The 18439-nt window shown below is 34.9% G+C and overlaps 1 protein-coding gene across 4 annotated transcripts; it reads left to right on the forward strand.

Moving 5' to 3' along the window:
- The first annotated feature begins 11328 nt into the window (after positions 1–11328).
- On the forward strand, positions 11329–17654 carry LOC113720656 (uncharacterized). Of its 4 annotated transcripts, none has more exons than XM_072076905.1 (5): positions 11329–11549; positions 12420–14357; positions 15523–15929; positions 16013–16073; positions 16845–17654. In XM_072076905.1, the coding sequence occupies exons 2-5, from the start codon at positions 12762–12764 to the stop codon at positions 17349–17351; spliced, it is 2571 nt and encodes an 856-aa protein (XP_071933006.1). In that variant the 5' UTR covers positions 11329–11549; positions 12420–12761; the 3' UTR covers positions 17352–17654. The 4 variants fall into 4 exon arrangements, with proteins under 4 accessions (XP_071933006.1, XP_027101168.1, XP_027101166.1 ...); XM_027245367.2 differs by having other exon boundaries at positions 12537–14357; XM_027245365.2 differs by having other exon boundaries at positions 12601–14357.
- Positions 17655–18439: the final 785 nt, after the last annotated feature.

Genomic DNA, 18439 nt, shown 5'->3' on the forward strand with positions numbered 1-18439 from the left:
TGTCCGGTGTTCCACCAGCTCACCCCCTCCCCTGCCCCGCTCTCTCTTATTTTTCTCAGAAAAGAAGAGGTAATTGCAAGGATTTGAATCCGTAGGCCTATATGGCCTAGCCTTGGAGACTTTGTCCCACATAGAACTAGGCACGAGTGTCTTACTGGCACTAAAGATTTCCATAGTTCTTTTGTTCAATCAGCAATTGTCTGGATGCTGTGGAAGGGTGGGGATCTCTTTTGGTTCTTGTGGACTCTACTCGTCCTACCATTAGATGACCTCCATTAGTTGATCAGTTGACAGATCTTTAAATTGATGGTACGGGAATCAGTGGAGAGTTTTTCAAGGTAGGAAGCTAGAGAGTTCAATTCTCCCACCTCCAATTTCCCCTTTGTACCAAAACCAAATTGGTACGAACACTTCACCAAATGTGATGACAAAAGATTGTCAAAGTGCCCGAAGTTTTACTAGCTTGGAAGATTTATGCATGTTAATGCTTTTAACCTCATACTTCACCGTGTCTGTTTTAGTTTTCTATTGTTGTCTAATAAAAACTTCAAAAATTAGCCATACTACAGCTTGCTCAAGTAAATGCACTGGAAACATAGGCAATGTTCATCATAATTGTCTTCAAGAGTTTGTGGGGTATAAGACTTCGAGTTGCAGATGGTTTGGTTAGCCGCAGTCAATTTCTTTCCTCTTTTTCCCTACCCCTTTATTGTTTCTGTTTTCTTTAATTTGGTCGCAAAGCATCTAATTACAGGAATCCAGATCCTTTTTTCCTCCTGCTTTTGATATAAAAGTGGTTGCTTCATGAAAAGTAAATATTCTCTTTTGCGAAACTGTCACTATGGTTTAAGTGTTGTGCCCTTTCAGAAAAAAAAAGAAGAAGAAGAAGAAGAAGAAGCAGAGGTGTGAAGCACACTATTTAGGAGCTTTATGCCATTACGCTCTTCTTTTCTGTATTTTCACTGATTTATTCTTAACTAATGTTTGACAAAATCATAAGCTAAACCATACATCTAATCCTCAATAGTTTCTATACTCCATAATCATGGTTTGCTTTTAAGTAGCAAAATCATTTATTGAACATGTTGCGTTTTCTTCCTCTTCTTTTTTAATGCCATCCTAACTAACTTACAATGGTAGGCTCACTGCAAGTAATTTACTATTACAAATTAACCCACAAATTATGAATATCAACATATAATTTGAATAAACAATTTTCAAACAGTGAGATTCACACACAAAATTAGTTGAACGGCTTTATATTAAACATATTGTCCTTTGATGACTAAGTAAAAACCATTAAGCATTACTGTCATAGACTATCATCGGGAAAGCATTATTCTCGTAGATTTAATTAGTATTCACTATCACCAGGTCACTACCCCTAAATCTATAGATTAGGAAATGGATTTTGCTTTTTGCCGAGTACAAAGCAGATAGCACCTGTGGCAGCTTAGTTATTAAGGTATAACTTTAGTGCTAAACTGGAAGTGATTAAAGATGGACGCTCCATAAATGAGGCTGCAATATTTAAAAAGCAAAATATGTAAAGTAGTAGTAATTGTTGGGAGGTTAGGGCACCATGTAGGGTTTCTGTTTTGACAAGAAAGGGATGATGTCATTAACTAGGGCAATCGTCATCATGGACTCAGGGGGCAGCCATTGTTCCTTTTGCTGTTCTACTAATTTCTTGATTTCTTCCTAGCTAGATGTAATAATGAATGAGTCTGTGACGAACTCATCCAACAGCCAGAGCCAGTCACTAAAGGGCAACATTTTTAAACAAAAAAAAAAAAAACTTTTTTCTTCGGATAGAAAGAGGGCAACATAGTGGAGGTATCAAAAGACAGGCAGTCTGAATTTTATCTGTTCCGGGGAAGCAATGCTAATTTTTTTTTTTTCAGAGCTGCATTACTGGTCTTTTTTTTTTTTTTTTTTTGAGGTACGAATACATCCTTTTCTTCCCTTTTCAATTTCTTCTTAAAAAAGAAAGTACTTGCATAAGTGCGATGTTTAAGTAGCCATTTTGGTTTTTCATATGATACGTTATTGAAAATATAACTGCAGAAACCTTCAAGGCCTCAGTGAACTTGTAGACCATTTGGAATCATAACACAAAATGTCACATGACTTTTATGTATTATAATGTCGTAAATTCTGCTCCATCTACAGAAAAGACTCATAATAACTTGTATGAAACTGTAACACTTTAATCAATACCGTAGATATGCACATGAATATAAACCCTTCTCCTTAAATATAAAACAGACAAAATACATTTAAATTTTTTGTCCAATCCATAAAGAAAATTCAGAAGAATGATCATATTTCTGCTTTTATTTTGTGGTTCCATTTAGATAATATTTCGTTTCCTATCAGATTGAGAACACAAAAAAAATCACAATTCTGATTCAGTTTATAGTAGTTTGTAAAGTTCCATCTTGTCTGCACCAAAATATTTCCCATTCCAACCTGAGTTTTACGTCCATGATCGCCTGCTATCTGACGTAATGGCCGGACAAGGGAGTACAGGCTAGGGTTGTCAAGTTCTTTCAATTGAGCTTTTGAACACCACACCATTGATTTAAGTTTAGTGGACAGAAAGATCACCAGATTTGACTGGGGAATCAGATACATCAGCAAATGTGGTGAGGGCAAATTGAAGCTTATTCCCACGTCTTTCACTTCCATGTCCTTCTTTAAGGTCACCTGCTGAAGTAGAAGTGTGGAGTGTGGACGCCATAAATGGAAAGAAGGCTTGTGAGGTTGCAGGCAAGTCGCAGGTAAAAGGAAGAGGGTCCGATGAAGCAATCATGTCTTGAGGACTGGCCCCGCTGCATATCCGATCAAATGACTCGTGACTGCTAAACAACCAAAACAAGTTTTCATCTGTTTTTAACTTTTTTTTTCCTCTCTTTATTGATTATTAGTTCGAGTGTCCAACAGCTAAATATTGCTAGTGCTATTCTTTTTATTATTTTAGTAGTAGTTTGAATATTCTATTACCAACAGATGGTGGGTTGTGGTTTTTTCTAGTTATCTGTAGTTGTTGTATTTGTCACATTATATGGTATATTAATACATTAATTAATGTACAAAAAATAAGATATTTTACATATATCTAGAGCGTAAAAAATCATATGCTTAAAACGTAAAACATAGTACAAAACTACTGAACGGAACTGGGCACAGCAAAATCTCATCAATTCCTTTTGAAGTTACATGCGTGTTTTCAATTTTTTAGCATCAACAACTAATGTGTAGATTTATGGAAGTCTTGGAAGATGCCTGTTCCAAAAGCCCGAAAAAAGGTTTCACATGTCAAAATTTGTGACCAGAAGAGAAGAGAGAGTTGTTTAAATGACCAGACATGACATTTATTGGACAAAATTATTGTACATAATAATGACGCAGATCTCTGGGATTGATTACCAACACCCGTACGTGAAACAGTTGAAGTTTTCATTAATACAAATTTTAATATAAAGTTGCTCATTACATTGGTGAAGTGACAATTCGTTTGAATTGCTATCTTCTTCTTTTTTTTTAAATTTTTTATAAAAAAAATATAATGAAACAATTTATACGTATAAAATAAAAATATAATCACAGAAAAATAAAAAAATTTTCTTATAAAATAGCAGTTCTTCAAACATGCCCGGAAAACGTATTCTAGTGGTGTAAGACGCACGAGCATAGTTTGGTAAACATGAAAGTCATTATAAATTGGGTTCCCGAAGCCAATTTGTGTCTAACATTTCAGTCTAGCCTAATCAAAATAGTTTGGCATTAACATGGTTCTGAATTAAAAGCACTTAGTAAATTTCTACTTATTACTAACTAGCAAGTATTAGCACCTATGTCAGTTGTTCTTTCCTCTTATTCTTGTAGGTTACCAGAATACGTGTGATCACAGTATTTGGATAGCAATTTTGTGAAATAATATTAATATTAAGTGTGTTTGGACAGCCAATTATTTGGCCAAATATATTTGCTGACATCACCATTACAATTTCCAATACACCTTTTTATCTTCTCAATTACCTTTTTATCTTACATACATCACATCACAAAAAGTGCTACAGTAAAAATATTTCAAATAACTTACAATCCAAACACGCTAATTAATATTTGGAACAAATATTTCGCTTGCATTATAACCATATTTTTCAACTCACAGTTTGGTATTTTTAATCACCATTTTATTTCACATGCATCACGTTACAAAAAATATTATAAATATTTCAAATAATACGTACCTAACCAAACACATTATGATAGTAATTAAAAACACTAAGACAGAAGAACTAATATTTGTTTTTGCATTGCCTAGCTGCGTCGATTGGCCCAAGATCAACATAACTAGGATTGAAAAATACGTAATTAGAAGGAAAACTATTCTAGCATGGGACTCAATTATGTCTTTGTTTGTACTTTGTATTTGGCATTATTGGGTAGATATTCCTTTTGATTTTCTTCTGAAGGCATTTGGTGGATATTCAAGGGCCACAAAACAGTCATCCGAATAAATGCTTTGGGACCTTCAAATCCAACTTTGATCTTTTAATGTGCGCATGCAATGCACATTTATTGCACCAAAAAAAAAAAAACTATCGGTTTTGTTCATATATCCTTCTCGTCAATTATCACAAAAATATCTTGAATGTCAAAATTTCAGTTGTTTAGTATATTTCCTTTATTCTTACTTCTTCACTGTCAGATAAATGTTATAATTTCGTTGGCTGGTCGTCTTGACCCCAAAAAAAAAAAAGATTTAGTAGTTATGGATAAATGGTAATAATATTAGGTCTTATTTGAATTGTAATTTTTTTCACAAATTTTTTTACATTTTTGTGAATGTATCTTTTAATCATCTTTCTATTTTAAATATATCAAATCATTACAGTATTTTTTTAATTAAATTTTAAAAAATAACGATCCAAATGAGCTCTGATAGGCCTAATACGTACTTTATTGAGCATATTCAAGTTTAAAAATATAACGAAAAAGTGTATTCTCTATCTTTCAAACTATTATTCTCCAAAAAAAGAAAAACTACTAGTATTATACTCCATCCTGCTTTCTCTTAACCTTCTTACATTGATTTGTTTGGATAGTAGATTATGTTCTCAAATATATTTGCTTACATAATCATTATAATTTTTAATACAGCTTTTTATCTTTCTAATTATCTTTTTATCTCACATATATTGCATCATAAAAAATATTACAGTAAAAATATCTCAAATAATTTACAATCCAAACAAAAAACTTGGATTACGAGGACACTTGTTAATGTTCAAAGAACTTGTACTTTTTTTTAACCTATTTTTGTGGTAGTAGTAACTTCTGTACCATGATATATTTTTTTTATGAAAACTTAATCATATTTTTGTTACTTTTTTTTTAAAAGTATGCATATACCGAACTATTACCTAATTATTCTCGAAATAAAGAATAAAACCAAAAAGAAAAACTAAAAGAAACAGAAAGTATACTTTAAACACGTAAGAGCGGGGGAAAAGGTTTCATAGTCTTAGCCCTGCAATGATGGAAGTACTTTGGGTGTCAACTGATCTTTGATGTCATGCTTATACGCAGGACGGACCACATGCTCCCCCTCAAAATATACAGTAACCAAAATTTCCCCAAAAAAAAAAAAAAAAAAACAAAGAAGACGTATATATATATATATATATATTAAAAAAAAAGCCAGCTCTAACTTTGATTGGACAGTTAGCAGTAAGCAGCATTATCAATGCAAGCCCTTCGATCGAGATCTGACGGTTGTCAATCCTTTCTGGCGTCGCTCTGTGGGAATAAACACATGAATATCATCAGATGGAATAAGCGTTCATTACCTGAGAGAGTCCCTGACCGTTGCATATTCCACTTGACCAGCTTTTTCAGTCGATCCAACGGACACGGTTAAAAGATGGAAGGGGGTCCTGCTTTAATACCATAATACAGCAACATAGTTAAATCTGGGACATCATTTACTGCTACTTGCACTTGTAGTTATCGTAACTTGTAACTCTGAGCATTGTGAGTTTTTGGAGAAGAACTTCTTCCAGGCTTTTCCGTACAGTTGAAGTGACCGGCTTTTTTATCGGTAATCGGTAACATATCCACTGTCCCCCCAAGCAAAAGATCTATCTTTCTTTCACAGCGTCACTGACCCACACTCACACACACTACACACAGTCACACGCTAACTGGACTCATCATATCCATTATTATCTACAGAAGAGCAATGGGGTCTTCATGCAAGATTGAGTAGGGGGGGGGGGCTCAGGTCCCGAACCAAACGAACGAAGGCGAACCCCCTGGGTGCACTCCCCAAGGCCTATAAGCTTCAGGTGACGCAATTATCAGTAGCCTATCTCGGCTGTCTTGTCCCACACTCTTAGGTCTTAGCTTTTTCTTTATCTTCTTGTTTTTTTTTTTTAATTTTTATTACGTATTTGGTGTCACCATTTAGTACTATAGCAGTTGTTTTAAAGTACGTTGCTAATTTAGATTCAGTACTTTAGGTGTCAGGAGATTATCTGATTAATTGTAGGATCAAATGCATGTTTGCGTGGGCTCCAATCTTTTGGACAACTGTATCCCTATTTTTCCTCTCTCTTGTTGCTTATCCAATAATGCTGAAAAAGGCTAATACTACTATGCACCCCTAATTACCATGAAGTAGTACATTTGTTTGAAATTAAACTTATTTGAATATTTTAAAAATAACATTCTACTGAATGAGTTTGAATAGTAGATTATTTGAAATAATTTTTTTTAAAAATATTGTACTGCTTTTTTGATGTAATATATATGAAGTAAATAAGTGATTAAAAATATATTAACGATGCAATTAACTAAAAATTAGCAGATAAATTACAATTCAAACAAATTAATTGTACTACTTGTCTTGATGGGATATATGTGATTCGAAAAGTTAGTTGGAAAAACAAAAAAAAAAAAAAGAAAACGAGTTTATGGATACAATTATAAAAATTCCCAAGTAATTGGCTATACAAACACAGTGAGTAGTGTTATTGTATTTTGATGGGAAATTATTGGAAAAAAATTTTAAGTAATACAAATGTAACACTTTTATAATTTGATATGTGTGAAATAAATAGATAATTAAAAAAAGATTGAAAAATTTTACTTATGAGGGATTTATTTATTTGCAAATAATGCCCTGCCAAAATAGTGGTTGTGGTATATTACTATTGAAACGTGTCCTTATGGTGATTGTGGCATATTACTCAAATCGTTCAAATGTGTATATTGCGGCTCAATCTCTTGGAAAAGATACGTCTATTAAATTTTATACAAAAAAAAAAAAAAACTAAAAGCGAGTTTGTCATATTGGTTTGCATAAGAGACTATTTGACAAAAAATAGAATAATTATTGTATTAGTATTTTTTGTAATATGATATATGTAAAATAAAAAGTGTTTTGAAAATATATTTGTGATTCATGCAAAAAAAAATCCTAATAATCACATATCCAAACATAGTCATTATTATTTAACAAAAAAATTAACTGCAACTTTTTTTATTTTTTATTTTTTAGCAATTTTTTATCTCATAAACATTAATGTAATTTTTTAGCAATTTTTTATAACAGTATTACTGTAAATTTTTTTTAAAATTAATGTTCCATGCAAATGCATTTGAACCAAAAGCATTCTGCAAGTTGTTCTTCAAAAAATAATTTATTAAAATGTTTTAAAAGAAGGTATAACTAAGCGGAAGACAAAAAAAAACTTTGAACAAAAAGCCTAAATCCAGTATTTGTAAACAACCACTGTAAAAAGAATCAATATTTTATACACTGACAGTATATACACCATCACCATTGGATGCATGGTAACTTATTTGAATTTGAATTTAAATTTAAATTTTAAATTTTTCTCACGTATTATGCATCAAACTGTGATAGTGTATATAAGAATTTTCTTTTATAAAAAATAAGATATAAAAAGAGTTACTTATAGTAGCTTTGGAATGAGGTCTAGTAACTAAAAAAATTCAAATCCCAATAATTAGGGGTCATGTTTTCAAATGCCCTTTTTCTCTTTTCGCTCTCATTCTTCTCCTATTTCTTTAAGGTATTTGATCGAGCCAAAATATTTTATAATAATATAAATATATCAACATCGGCAAATAGTAAGCTGAAACATGACTAATTACTATAGGGATTAATTGATGGTAGAGATGTATTAAGCTTTATTGCAATCCAATCATTGAGTCGACTCAATGGTCAAGAGATTATTTTTTATTCATAATTTGAATCCTATATCTAACAGTTGAAAGGCCGGCTGGGTGTGAAAAAGGGTGAGAGAGTTTTTTTTTTTTTTTTTTTTTTGTTGGGAGGAAGGGGGAGAGGGTTTGGATTGCAATCCACGGTGAAAAATGCAGCATGTGCACATCAAAGGGTTATCTCTTCTGTGCCAAATTACTGTAGGTGCTCATAAATCCAGATGGTATACGACAATTGTTCATGAATGCAGACAGGCTGCTTTAGATTGGCCAACAATCATATAACTTGTGCCCTCCATCCCACAAGACGTGTCAAATATGTACTAGGGAAAAATTAATTAGGTTTCTCTTAAAAAAAAAAAAAAAGAAGAAGAAAATTGGGATTGGGAATTTAGATATGGTTAGATGAACTTATCTGGTTGGAGTTTTCTCTCAAAAAAGAAAAGAGGGAAAAAAATCTCGAGTACATCCACCAGAAAAATTCTCAACCAAAAACCGGCACAAGCACTTAACAGTCCATCAATTCGAAGAGATGCCTAGCATTTACTCGGTGGTATAAAGCCTGCTTTAAGGAGAATTGGATGCCAAAACAACTGTTTAAGCTTTAAAGCATATAAACAACATGGGTCAAACCCAAAAAGTGGAACATTTCAACCAGAAACTGTGGCAAAGCAAACATGATCGGTGTGGGTCGACTCGATGCACGAATTTAAGCAATGAAAGAAAAAGTTTATACCTTTAAATTTTTAATCATCTCCTAATTTGCTTTCAGGGTCATGACCCGCCTAATAAGAGCAGCTTGCTAAGCGCTCGTTAAAATATAATTTGCGTATTAATATTTTTAAAATATAAAGTTAAAGCTTATGAATGCAAGAAAATAATTCTTAGTTTGTTCGTTTATACGAAACGTTAGGTGTGATTTAAACATTTTAACAAGTATTTATTGGGAAAACAAAAACTTTTCTTTTAAACCAAAGTTCTTATAAATGATGTGACATGCTACATCTAAAAACTTTCCTCCTAATAAAGTAATCATCAACAACTGAGCTTTACCGCCGAGCTTACCTCTCCGTTACCTAACGGGGTGAGAGGTCAGGGTTCAATTTTTGTCTTCCATCAAATTATCTATTTTTTATGGACAACTCGGTTGATCTCAACAAACCTCTTTAGAAATTGGTGTCCAGTGCTCGCAAGGATCCGAGTCCTGTGATTATCGTATTTTGGAGGATTATCGAAGCGGGATTAGTCGGGCCCGTAAGAATTTGACCCGGACATTCACTCAGTCAGCAGCAAAAAAAAAAAAAAAAAAAAAGAGTAATCATCATCAAGAATAAAAAGGAAAGGAAAGAATAATCAAATCCACATTGCTAAGTTACAAACCCGAGAATCTGATTGAACAGAAATGCATGGTGCTCCAATCAAGAATCTGATTTCTCTATTTCTTCTGCATTAGCACGGGAATAGCAATTATATAATTCGCGAACAGTTCCAAAAAGGAAGACATGTATATAATAATAATTGCATCTATTCCCTTGGCCTATTCTCTCCAAATTTTCTTTCCCAAACTTTCGTACGCATGATGATCAGAATTTTAACGCAAAGATAAGGGTACAGCTTTTGCACCATAATTGAGGACCAATTAGAGAAGTTTCTTACAAATGTAATCCCCAAATTAGACATAAACCAAAGGAACCAAGCTGTGCCTCTAATGACGTGCCACCTACCAGTACTGTCTAGTAATAATAGGATAATTGTAGCAGACACTTAACTGACATTATATGAGTACTTCCATTAATATAGATAGCGGGGAGAAAAATCCCCCGAGCTCTAGACTTTAAAGTGGAGTACTTTCTTAGCTAAAATCAGTGATTAAGGTCGTATCCACCAACCATAAACATCTCGTTCTTTTGCCTTTCCATGGAGAGGTTTCGATGGGAGAGGTACAACTTTTTCCATGCTAGCGATCTACCATGGTCACAAACGCTCGTGTATTCGCATTCAAGTGTCTATATAAATCATGAGATTCTAATTTGTAGTAATTAGCACTCCGTCGTGTTTGCCTTGCTATATATGTATATATATGTTTAGCTGATGCTAATGAAATAGTAGTGGAATGAAGAAAGCTTCAAATGTTCTTCAGAAAAGAAACACATAGCTTTAAATGCTTGGATTGATGTTTTGCAGAAACAACGAAAAAGGATCTTTTTGAAAAGCTTCCCAATTACGTCGAGGAATTAATTCGATTCCGCTTTGAGCGAATTTTTTTTAAAGCTTTTGAGAGTATATTTAGGAACAAAAATAATTGCATGATAGTTTTTGAGATATAAGTTATGTAAAATAAAAATTATTTAGAAATAAGTTAGTTGAGAATGTGCTCAATGAATGATTTTTTTTTAAAAAAAAATTTTTCGAAAGTTGCAATCCATTCCAAACAAACTCTCTTTTTTTTTAAAAAAAAAATTTATCCCGTGTTATCTTTTTTTTGATTATCTTAAATACAATTATATTGAAAAAATGTTAACACCATAATTTTTTAAGGAAAGTGATATTTGCTCAATTAGTCTCTAATATTCGTTGAGAGTTATATTTTTAATGAATGAATCAGAGTGTCAGATGCTAAATAAAACGTACGAATATCAATAATTATCTTTACTAAAATGTCTTTATTGACAATAATATGTAAACCGAACAATAGCATTTACAGCAGTGCTTCTACTTCCCTAAAAAGGAAAGATGAAAAAAAAGCCCTGGCCAATTTGCTGCTAATGCTATAGTACAACAACAATTTGCATCGGGAATTAGTTCTTGACTACAGCTACTCGTGCAAGCAAGAATTTCCAAGACAAGAAACTTTTGAACCCACAAATTGAATTTCATTTCAATCTCTCTCACTATATTAAAAAAGAGAGTGTCATGACAATATTCGCCGTCAAATCTAACGGCGTTAAATCCCTCCTATGCGAAATGCCCAAAAAGTCTTTGTTGTTAACACGGCAATTATCACCTTGGCAATCATTGTCCTCCTACTGCTACGACTACTACTACTACTACTACTACTACTACTACTACTTGCTAGTAGTAGTTGCTACTACTGCTGCACAGCTGCTCCAGCTACCTTCGCTCTTGCCTCCCCAAACCGCCCCTACCCCACTCGTTCTCTAGATTCTCGCCTGAAAATCCATCGGAATCTCGCCGGAATAGTTATACTGTCCACAGTTCAGAAGGGTTCTTCTCGATATCAAGATCTGGTTCCAAGTCCAACTTTCATTGTATCTTCTTTCTTTGAGGTAATGAACTAGCTCAGCTAGTTAAATTAATAACTTTTTCCGGTGAAAATTTGTTTTACTTAAATCTTCTCATCTTTGACACTCTATTTAAACTCCCTGTGTGATGTAGTGTTTCTTTTCTTTGTTGTTCTTTTTTTCTGCCCCCGAAAGTTCAACTCAAGCTTCTCGATTCTTGAATTTATGCATTTTCACTTCATTCAAAGTGAATAATGTCTTTTTTCTAGCTCAGGTAAGTGTTTAAACCATCCCTTCCGTGGTAGCTTCGCGTGTTAGAAGCCCAGCTTCCCGCGTTAGATCCATTCGTGTAATATCAAAATTTAAAGGATTTTAATGATCCGAAGATTGAATAAATTCCCACAGAAGCCGCTTTTTTTTTTTTTTTTTTAATTTAAGCCGTTGATGAAAAACGTTGAATGTCCACCCTATTTGCTTGATTTTCCACGTTGCCTGACTTGGTTTTACCCAAACGCCCATATTCTAGTAGGCTAACGTGTTGAGTTTACTATTTTCTGAAGCTTTTGCTTAGTTTTCTGGTGAAAGTTTTGGTGGTAGAAGCAAGTATTTCTTGACAAGGTGGAGCTGCAGCACAGTGAATGCATTTAGTTACTGTGTATATATAGAAAACTTTGAAGAATGAGCCATGTAAAATAGTGTTGCTTGGCCCAGAAGGCTAGGTCTTTGACAACAGCTTCAAATAAAAAAAGGTTTCAAAATGGCAAACCAGTTGTTTAAATTTCAGAGTTCTTTTCTGCATCTTTCTCCTTTAGTATCATCAGTACTATTACTCAACTCTCAAGGTCTAAAATTTTCTTCTTCGTTGGCTTCTGTTTGCTTTTTGTTTCTGGTCGTCTGATGATATTGGTACTCCAGGTTACTCCATTTCCTAACAGCTACAATCCTCCACATGGTCTTCATCAATTCACTTCATTTATTGCCTAAACCTGCTGCAAGTCTACATGACTTCTCTCTCTTTCTCTTTCTCTTCAGTGGAATTCCTGTGCTGTGTTTGTCCCTTACCAGCTATGCATTCTTGTTCGTTCTTGTACACTAGTTGATATTTCCATCGGATTTGGATCGCATGCAGCAGTTTCTTTGGATCTCCTTGGACCATTTTCTTGCTGAAGGTACGAAGAACTCATTTTAGGCCTTCATTTACGATAACAATGAGATGAGTGTGTGGCATTGGAGAAGTGGGATTTTTTGGGAAAGGTTATGGAGACAGGCAACTTTAGGCCTGAACTGCATGTAGCACAGCAAAGCCGTCGTGATAAGTTGAGGGTTCAACACCATCCTAATCCGTGTAACCAAAATGTGGAAGTCTATGCAAATCAGTTGGTTCCATTTTCTACCCATGAGGGTCTAAACCCGGATCTCATTCAGCTTAGAAGTATTAGGTATGGAAATTTATCGTATGAACCGCTAGTATTTTCATCTGAAATGCTTGATTTTTCCACAAATTCGCAAGCTTTGTTAGCTCACAGTAACAAGGATGTTACAATGTTGCATCAAGAATCGAAGCGGATAGCCGGTGATGTAGAAGATCCATCTACCAATCTGTCCAATACTCTCCCATCAAATGTCAATTCTTCAGCTAAAGTTAGTGGTGACCCACAAAATTGTAGCACTTGGAAAAGCATTGGTTCACAAGAGAGCTGCGACTGGATTACTAATTATACAAGTGGATCCGCTGGAGGCATTGATAGCAATCACAACCCAATTTTTGTCGGAGGAGGCTTGTCTGGTTCTTTGAAGGCTAATAACAATAATCCTTCTACTTCCACAATATACTTCAATAAGCCTAGTTCTTCCTATGGCAATCATCATGAGATCCGCTCATCTTTGACTAGTCCACCTGGTGAAATTTCTAGCCGTAACAGCCCCAAAAATCATGTTGGTCATGGGCATTTCAACTCGCCTTCAGTTTACCATACTGCTAATACTTTTCAAGAAGTTTCCTCTGCCACTATTATGACACAGGAGCTAGGAGTGGCAGCTATTGCTCAACAACACAGTAAGGAAATTGCTCATGTTTCATGGCCGAATGGTGGAAACGAGCTTGTGCTCCTTCCAGCCTATGCTGATCATTCAAACCCTTTAGGCCTTAAGCATGGTTCTGGTGAATGCCGTCGATGGAATGGTGAATTAGAATACTGTGCAAGTACTAAGAATGCTGCAGAGAGAGACCATAGATCAATTGCAAATGATAGTCCTAATACTCAGGCCTTGTCTCTATCACTTTCGTCGGTTCCGTTGTCCAAATCATATGCATGTCAGACTGGGGAGAGGATTATGTCTGAAGATTTGCATTCAGGAGCTGGTTGTTTTAGCAATATTCAAGAGATAAAGGCCTTGAAGTCTGACTATCATTGTTTTGATTCAAAACCATCATATCATGGTAAAGTCTTGGAAAGTGCTCAACATGATATGGTGGGAAATCCAACTTTTGCTCATCGGGCTGCAGGTCCACTTGGTCCATTTACTGGCTATGCAACCATACTGAAAAGTTCAAAGTTTCTAAAGCCAGCCCAACAGCTATTGGATGACTTCTGTAATGTTTTCGGTCCAAAATGCACCAAAATGCCAGAGCCACCAGAAAGGATTTCAGCTGAGATTAGGGCCTGTGATAATGCTGTCAATGCTAATGAATCCATTATTGGAGCTTTGGCTGGGGATTCTGGTGGCTCATCATCTACATTCTACAGTTCCAATGAAAAGACACAGGATCATGGAGGTTTAAGCAGCCCAACTGAATCTTATCGGCCAGACTATCTTCAAAAGAAGGCAAAGCTGTTGTACATGCTGGAGGAGGTTTGTAACCTTCTTTCCTGTCATTATCTGGATTCTTAATATGCTTTACTGGTTATGTAGTTTGGTATTTGAATATGATAATTCTGGAACTCGACGTCAAGCAAAAAACACATTCATGCATTGACAAGAAAAGAGAGCTCACTAAAATTCCTACAAAACTAGGGTGAGTATTTGTTGTTTTAGTGGGATCAAAAGTTCTCTATTAGCCAGAAACTTTCCGTTTTTCTCCTATCCCCCACATCAAAATCACAAGCCTACATGACTTTTGTTCTTTAGTGGCAATGAGGACGTTTTTGGTACTTATCTAGAAATAGCCTCCTAGCTACTAAACTTAGGGGGTAAGCAATTATTGTAAGGAAGTCTTTTGGTGCTATATACAAGCTGTACTGGATGATATTTTTGGATTGGTGGTCTGAGATTGCTGAAAATGTATTTGTGATTAAAGTTTGCATTAATTTGTGTACCCTCGATATTAACAATTCGACGTTTTGCCTATGGTAATAGTAGTATTTCAAGGACATTGCAGTCTACAATTTTAGATTCAACTAAGTAAAATATTGTTTTAGCTGTACGATACTGAGATATGGAGTAATATCATAATGTTGTTTATTCTCAAAAGCCAGTACAAATGTGAACTTCTTTTTGGAATGTCTATCGATGTAAGATTCAATTAAAATTTCTTCCATAATAGTACTAGTGTATAATCAAGATCTTTCTTTCTATTATTCTTACTCATTTATTGTATTTTTTTTCATCCTTGATTTTCTTGTGCACTATTCTCTTTCCCAATTTTATTATCTTCATTGGCAAATGGGCCCCGGGAAACACAGTAAGTCTGTTAGCCTGTAATACATCTAACATAATTAAAAGAAACAGCGTGCTAACATCTAGAGCTACCATGTATGCATAGATATTTGCCAATGTTTGGAGCCTATATTTATGCATGGCTGCACGCTAGATTGATTCATCATGCATGTTTTTTCAAATTCCTCTATGCTTCTTAGCCATCAGTAGAATATCTCAATATCATGACTTAACAAAAATCATGATCTGCTGTGACTTCTACATCGTTAACTGCTGTTACATATTTCTGCTGTGCTGTAGCTGCAATATATTCATGCTAGAATTCAGCTTTTGACATCTACATCTGCCTTGTTTTTGAAAGGTATGCCGAAGATACAAGCACTATCATCAGCAGATGCAAATGGTTGTTTCATCCTTTGAGTCTGTGGCAGGTCTTACTGCAGCCACCCCTTTTATTTCTCAGGCCTTGAAGACTGTTGCTAGGCATTTTCGGTGCATAAGAAATGCAATCTCTGACCAGCTAAAAAATGTAAGGAAAGCTCTTGGAGAAGACTTGGCATCCCCTACAACTGGCACGAGCAGTAGTAAAGGTGACATCTGTACATCAAGGTTGAAATTGATGGATCAGACCTTCCAGAAGCAGAAAGTTGTTGGAGGAAATGTGGGTTTCTTTGAACCCCAACAGCATGTTTGGAGGCCCCAAAGGGGACTGCCAGAACGTGCTGTAGCTATTCTTAGAGCTTGGCTTTTTGATCACTTCCTTCACCCGTAAGTCCACAATTTTTTGGACCTGGAAGAACCATTCATTGACTCTCAATCTAACTGAAAATGAATCTCATCTGTTATTTTAGGTATCCCACTGATGCAGACAAGCATATGTTAGCCACTCAAACTGGATTAAGTCGAAATCAGGTATAGTGAGCTCTTGATACATTTACATGTTAGAGCAAGAAGAGAGGGTAGGTGATCCCTCTCGCAGTTCTTCCTGTTTTACTTTGGTGTTGTGCCGTCAAGTTGTTACCTTTATTTCTCCTAACCAATGAGTGGAGACATAATGTGATATCAGCTTCATCTAACCCTAGCTAAACAGATGTCCAATTTGCAATATGATCTGGAGAGCAAAGATGCTGCAATAATAAGGATGGGCTAAACGATAATGGAAAAGAAAAGAGAAAAATGCAGCATAACTAAAAGATATACCGCTTTAGAATGGTTTTCCTTCCAATTTCTCATCTTACATGCTACTTTAGCGTGTTATTTCGGTTCAGTATATGGCATTTGGATGAGCATCTTTGGATTGTAGAAAAAGCAATCCTATCATCTGTTTGTGGTAGATAGATTTTACTCATACAGTAACCATGTCCTTGCTCTTTCCTTTGAGAACTAAATTTTCTACTGCCAGATTTAATTCTAATTCTGGCTTGATCTATTTTGTGAAGTTTGAGGTATTTCATAAGAAGTTCATATGTAGGATCTGAGATTAAGACTTGACCCTAGCACCGTCATTTTCCTGTGAGGAACATCCTTGGCCCCCTATATTATTGGGTACCAAAGGAAGTGATGGGGCTTGTATCAGATGGCATTTTGCAGTGGAAAGAAAAGTTGCAATCCTCTAACTTGTAGACCAGGCTCACTTTCTTTTAACTCCTTTTGGCTAATGTTTAGCTTGGATTTGCATTTCAGGTTTCAAATTGGTTTATCAATGCTCGTGTTCGAGTGTGGAAACCCATGGTTGAAGAGATACACACGTTGGAAACTAAAGGGACTGCAGAAACAGGTGCAAGTGTGGGAAAAACTGATGGAAAGGCTATGACTGAAAGTGTTAGCCGATCAAATGATAGTCAGCCTCTGAATAGGCTCAACGCTGGTAGATCATCTGAAAAGCAGGTGGAGTGTTCGGATGTTGGATCGTCGGTATATATGGGATCTAGAATGAATGATGATACATGGAATCAGAAACGGAGTCGAGTTGAATGTCATGTTCCTGGAAGCATGGATGGTTCATTGGTGGGCTTCGTGCCATACCAGCAAAGCGGAATTGAGATTGGAGGGCTTGGAGCAGTGTCCCTGACATTAGGTCTCAGGCAAAATGCAGATGGTGTGCAACCACAGCATCCATTGCAGCAGCAACATGAAAATCAGCTAAGGCGACATTTTGGAGATCAGATAATTTATGATTTTGTGGGTTGATTTTTGCTTGTTATGGCTGTCTTCGGGGATTTAGATGCAAAATAGTAGCACAAGGTGAAGTACCATTATTTACTATGGTGCTGCACAAGGCATTTATCAAGTAGATTATTTCCTTTTTTCTTTTTTTATTGGAAGTATGCTTCAAGTAGACTGTCCCAGATGAAAATCGATTATCAACCAATTGAAAATCAATCTCTACTGAGAATGTACTTATATGCTAAATGTTGCTTGGATGTGGGAAATATATCATTTCCATAATTGATCGAAAGTAATTAATGAAGTCCAAAACACAACTTTGTACTATTGCTGGGTTCCTGTAGGCTGTAGCCCCTATTGCTTTCTTAATATGTGGCATTTTCTTTTTGAGGAATTCATCAGCATTCTCAAGTTTTGCAGCTTTTATCTTTTAACCTGCAAAATTTAAATGCGTGGATGGAATCCTTCGGATGTTCATGAAAAGACCCTTTTTTCATGGGTGGGTTTCATGCGTGGGTGGTCTCTACCATTTAAAGAAGGAAAAAAAAAAAAAAAATCAAACGATGAGTTGTATGCATTTAGAACAGGGGTTGCAACTGCAAACTTCTGTTTCTCTTCAACAAAAAGAACAGATGTCCAAACCATTTTGTAGTCGTAATTAAAATTCTTCTATTCCCGCACCACACTCGGAAAAATCAAAATAAACAAATAAATTACTTTCTATTCTTGTGATTTGATATTTTACTATATAATTTTTTTTATAGTTTAAAAATTTATACGTAACTCTTTCATGATTTGAATTAAAGTGTCACTATTAGTTTTTTTATTAATACTAATGGTCAATATTAAAAAATTAAAATAATAAATTATTAAATTCACTCTTCACTATTTTTTCCCAAATACAAAAAAGAATAAAGAGAATTAAAAAATAGATAAATAAGAAATAGGAATCTTTAATGGCTGCAAATTTTTAATGTATTTTTTATTTGTTATTTATCTATTTTTTATTTTCTTTTCTTCTTTTTCGCATTTGGAGAAAACTTTAGTGGGCCAAAGTACTATTTGTAAAATCATCTCTACCCTTCACAAAGAAAAACAAGAGAAAGAAAAGG

Source organism: Coffea arabica, chromosome 1c, assembly GCF_036785885.1.
Source record: "Coffea arabica cultivar ET-39 chromosome 1c, Coffea Arabica ET-39 HiFi, whole genome shotgun sequence".
Lineage (NCBI taxonomy): Eukaryota > Viridiplantae > Streptophyta > Magnoliopsida > Gentianales > Rubiaceae > Coffea > Coffea arabica.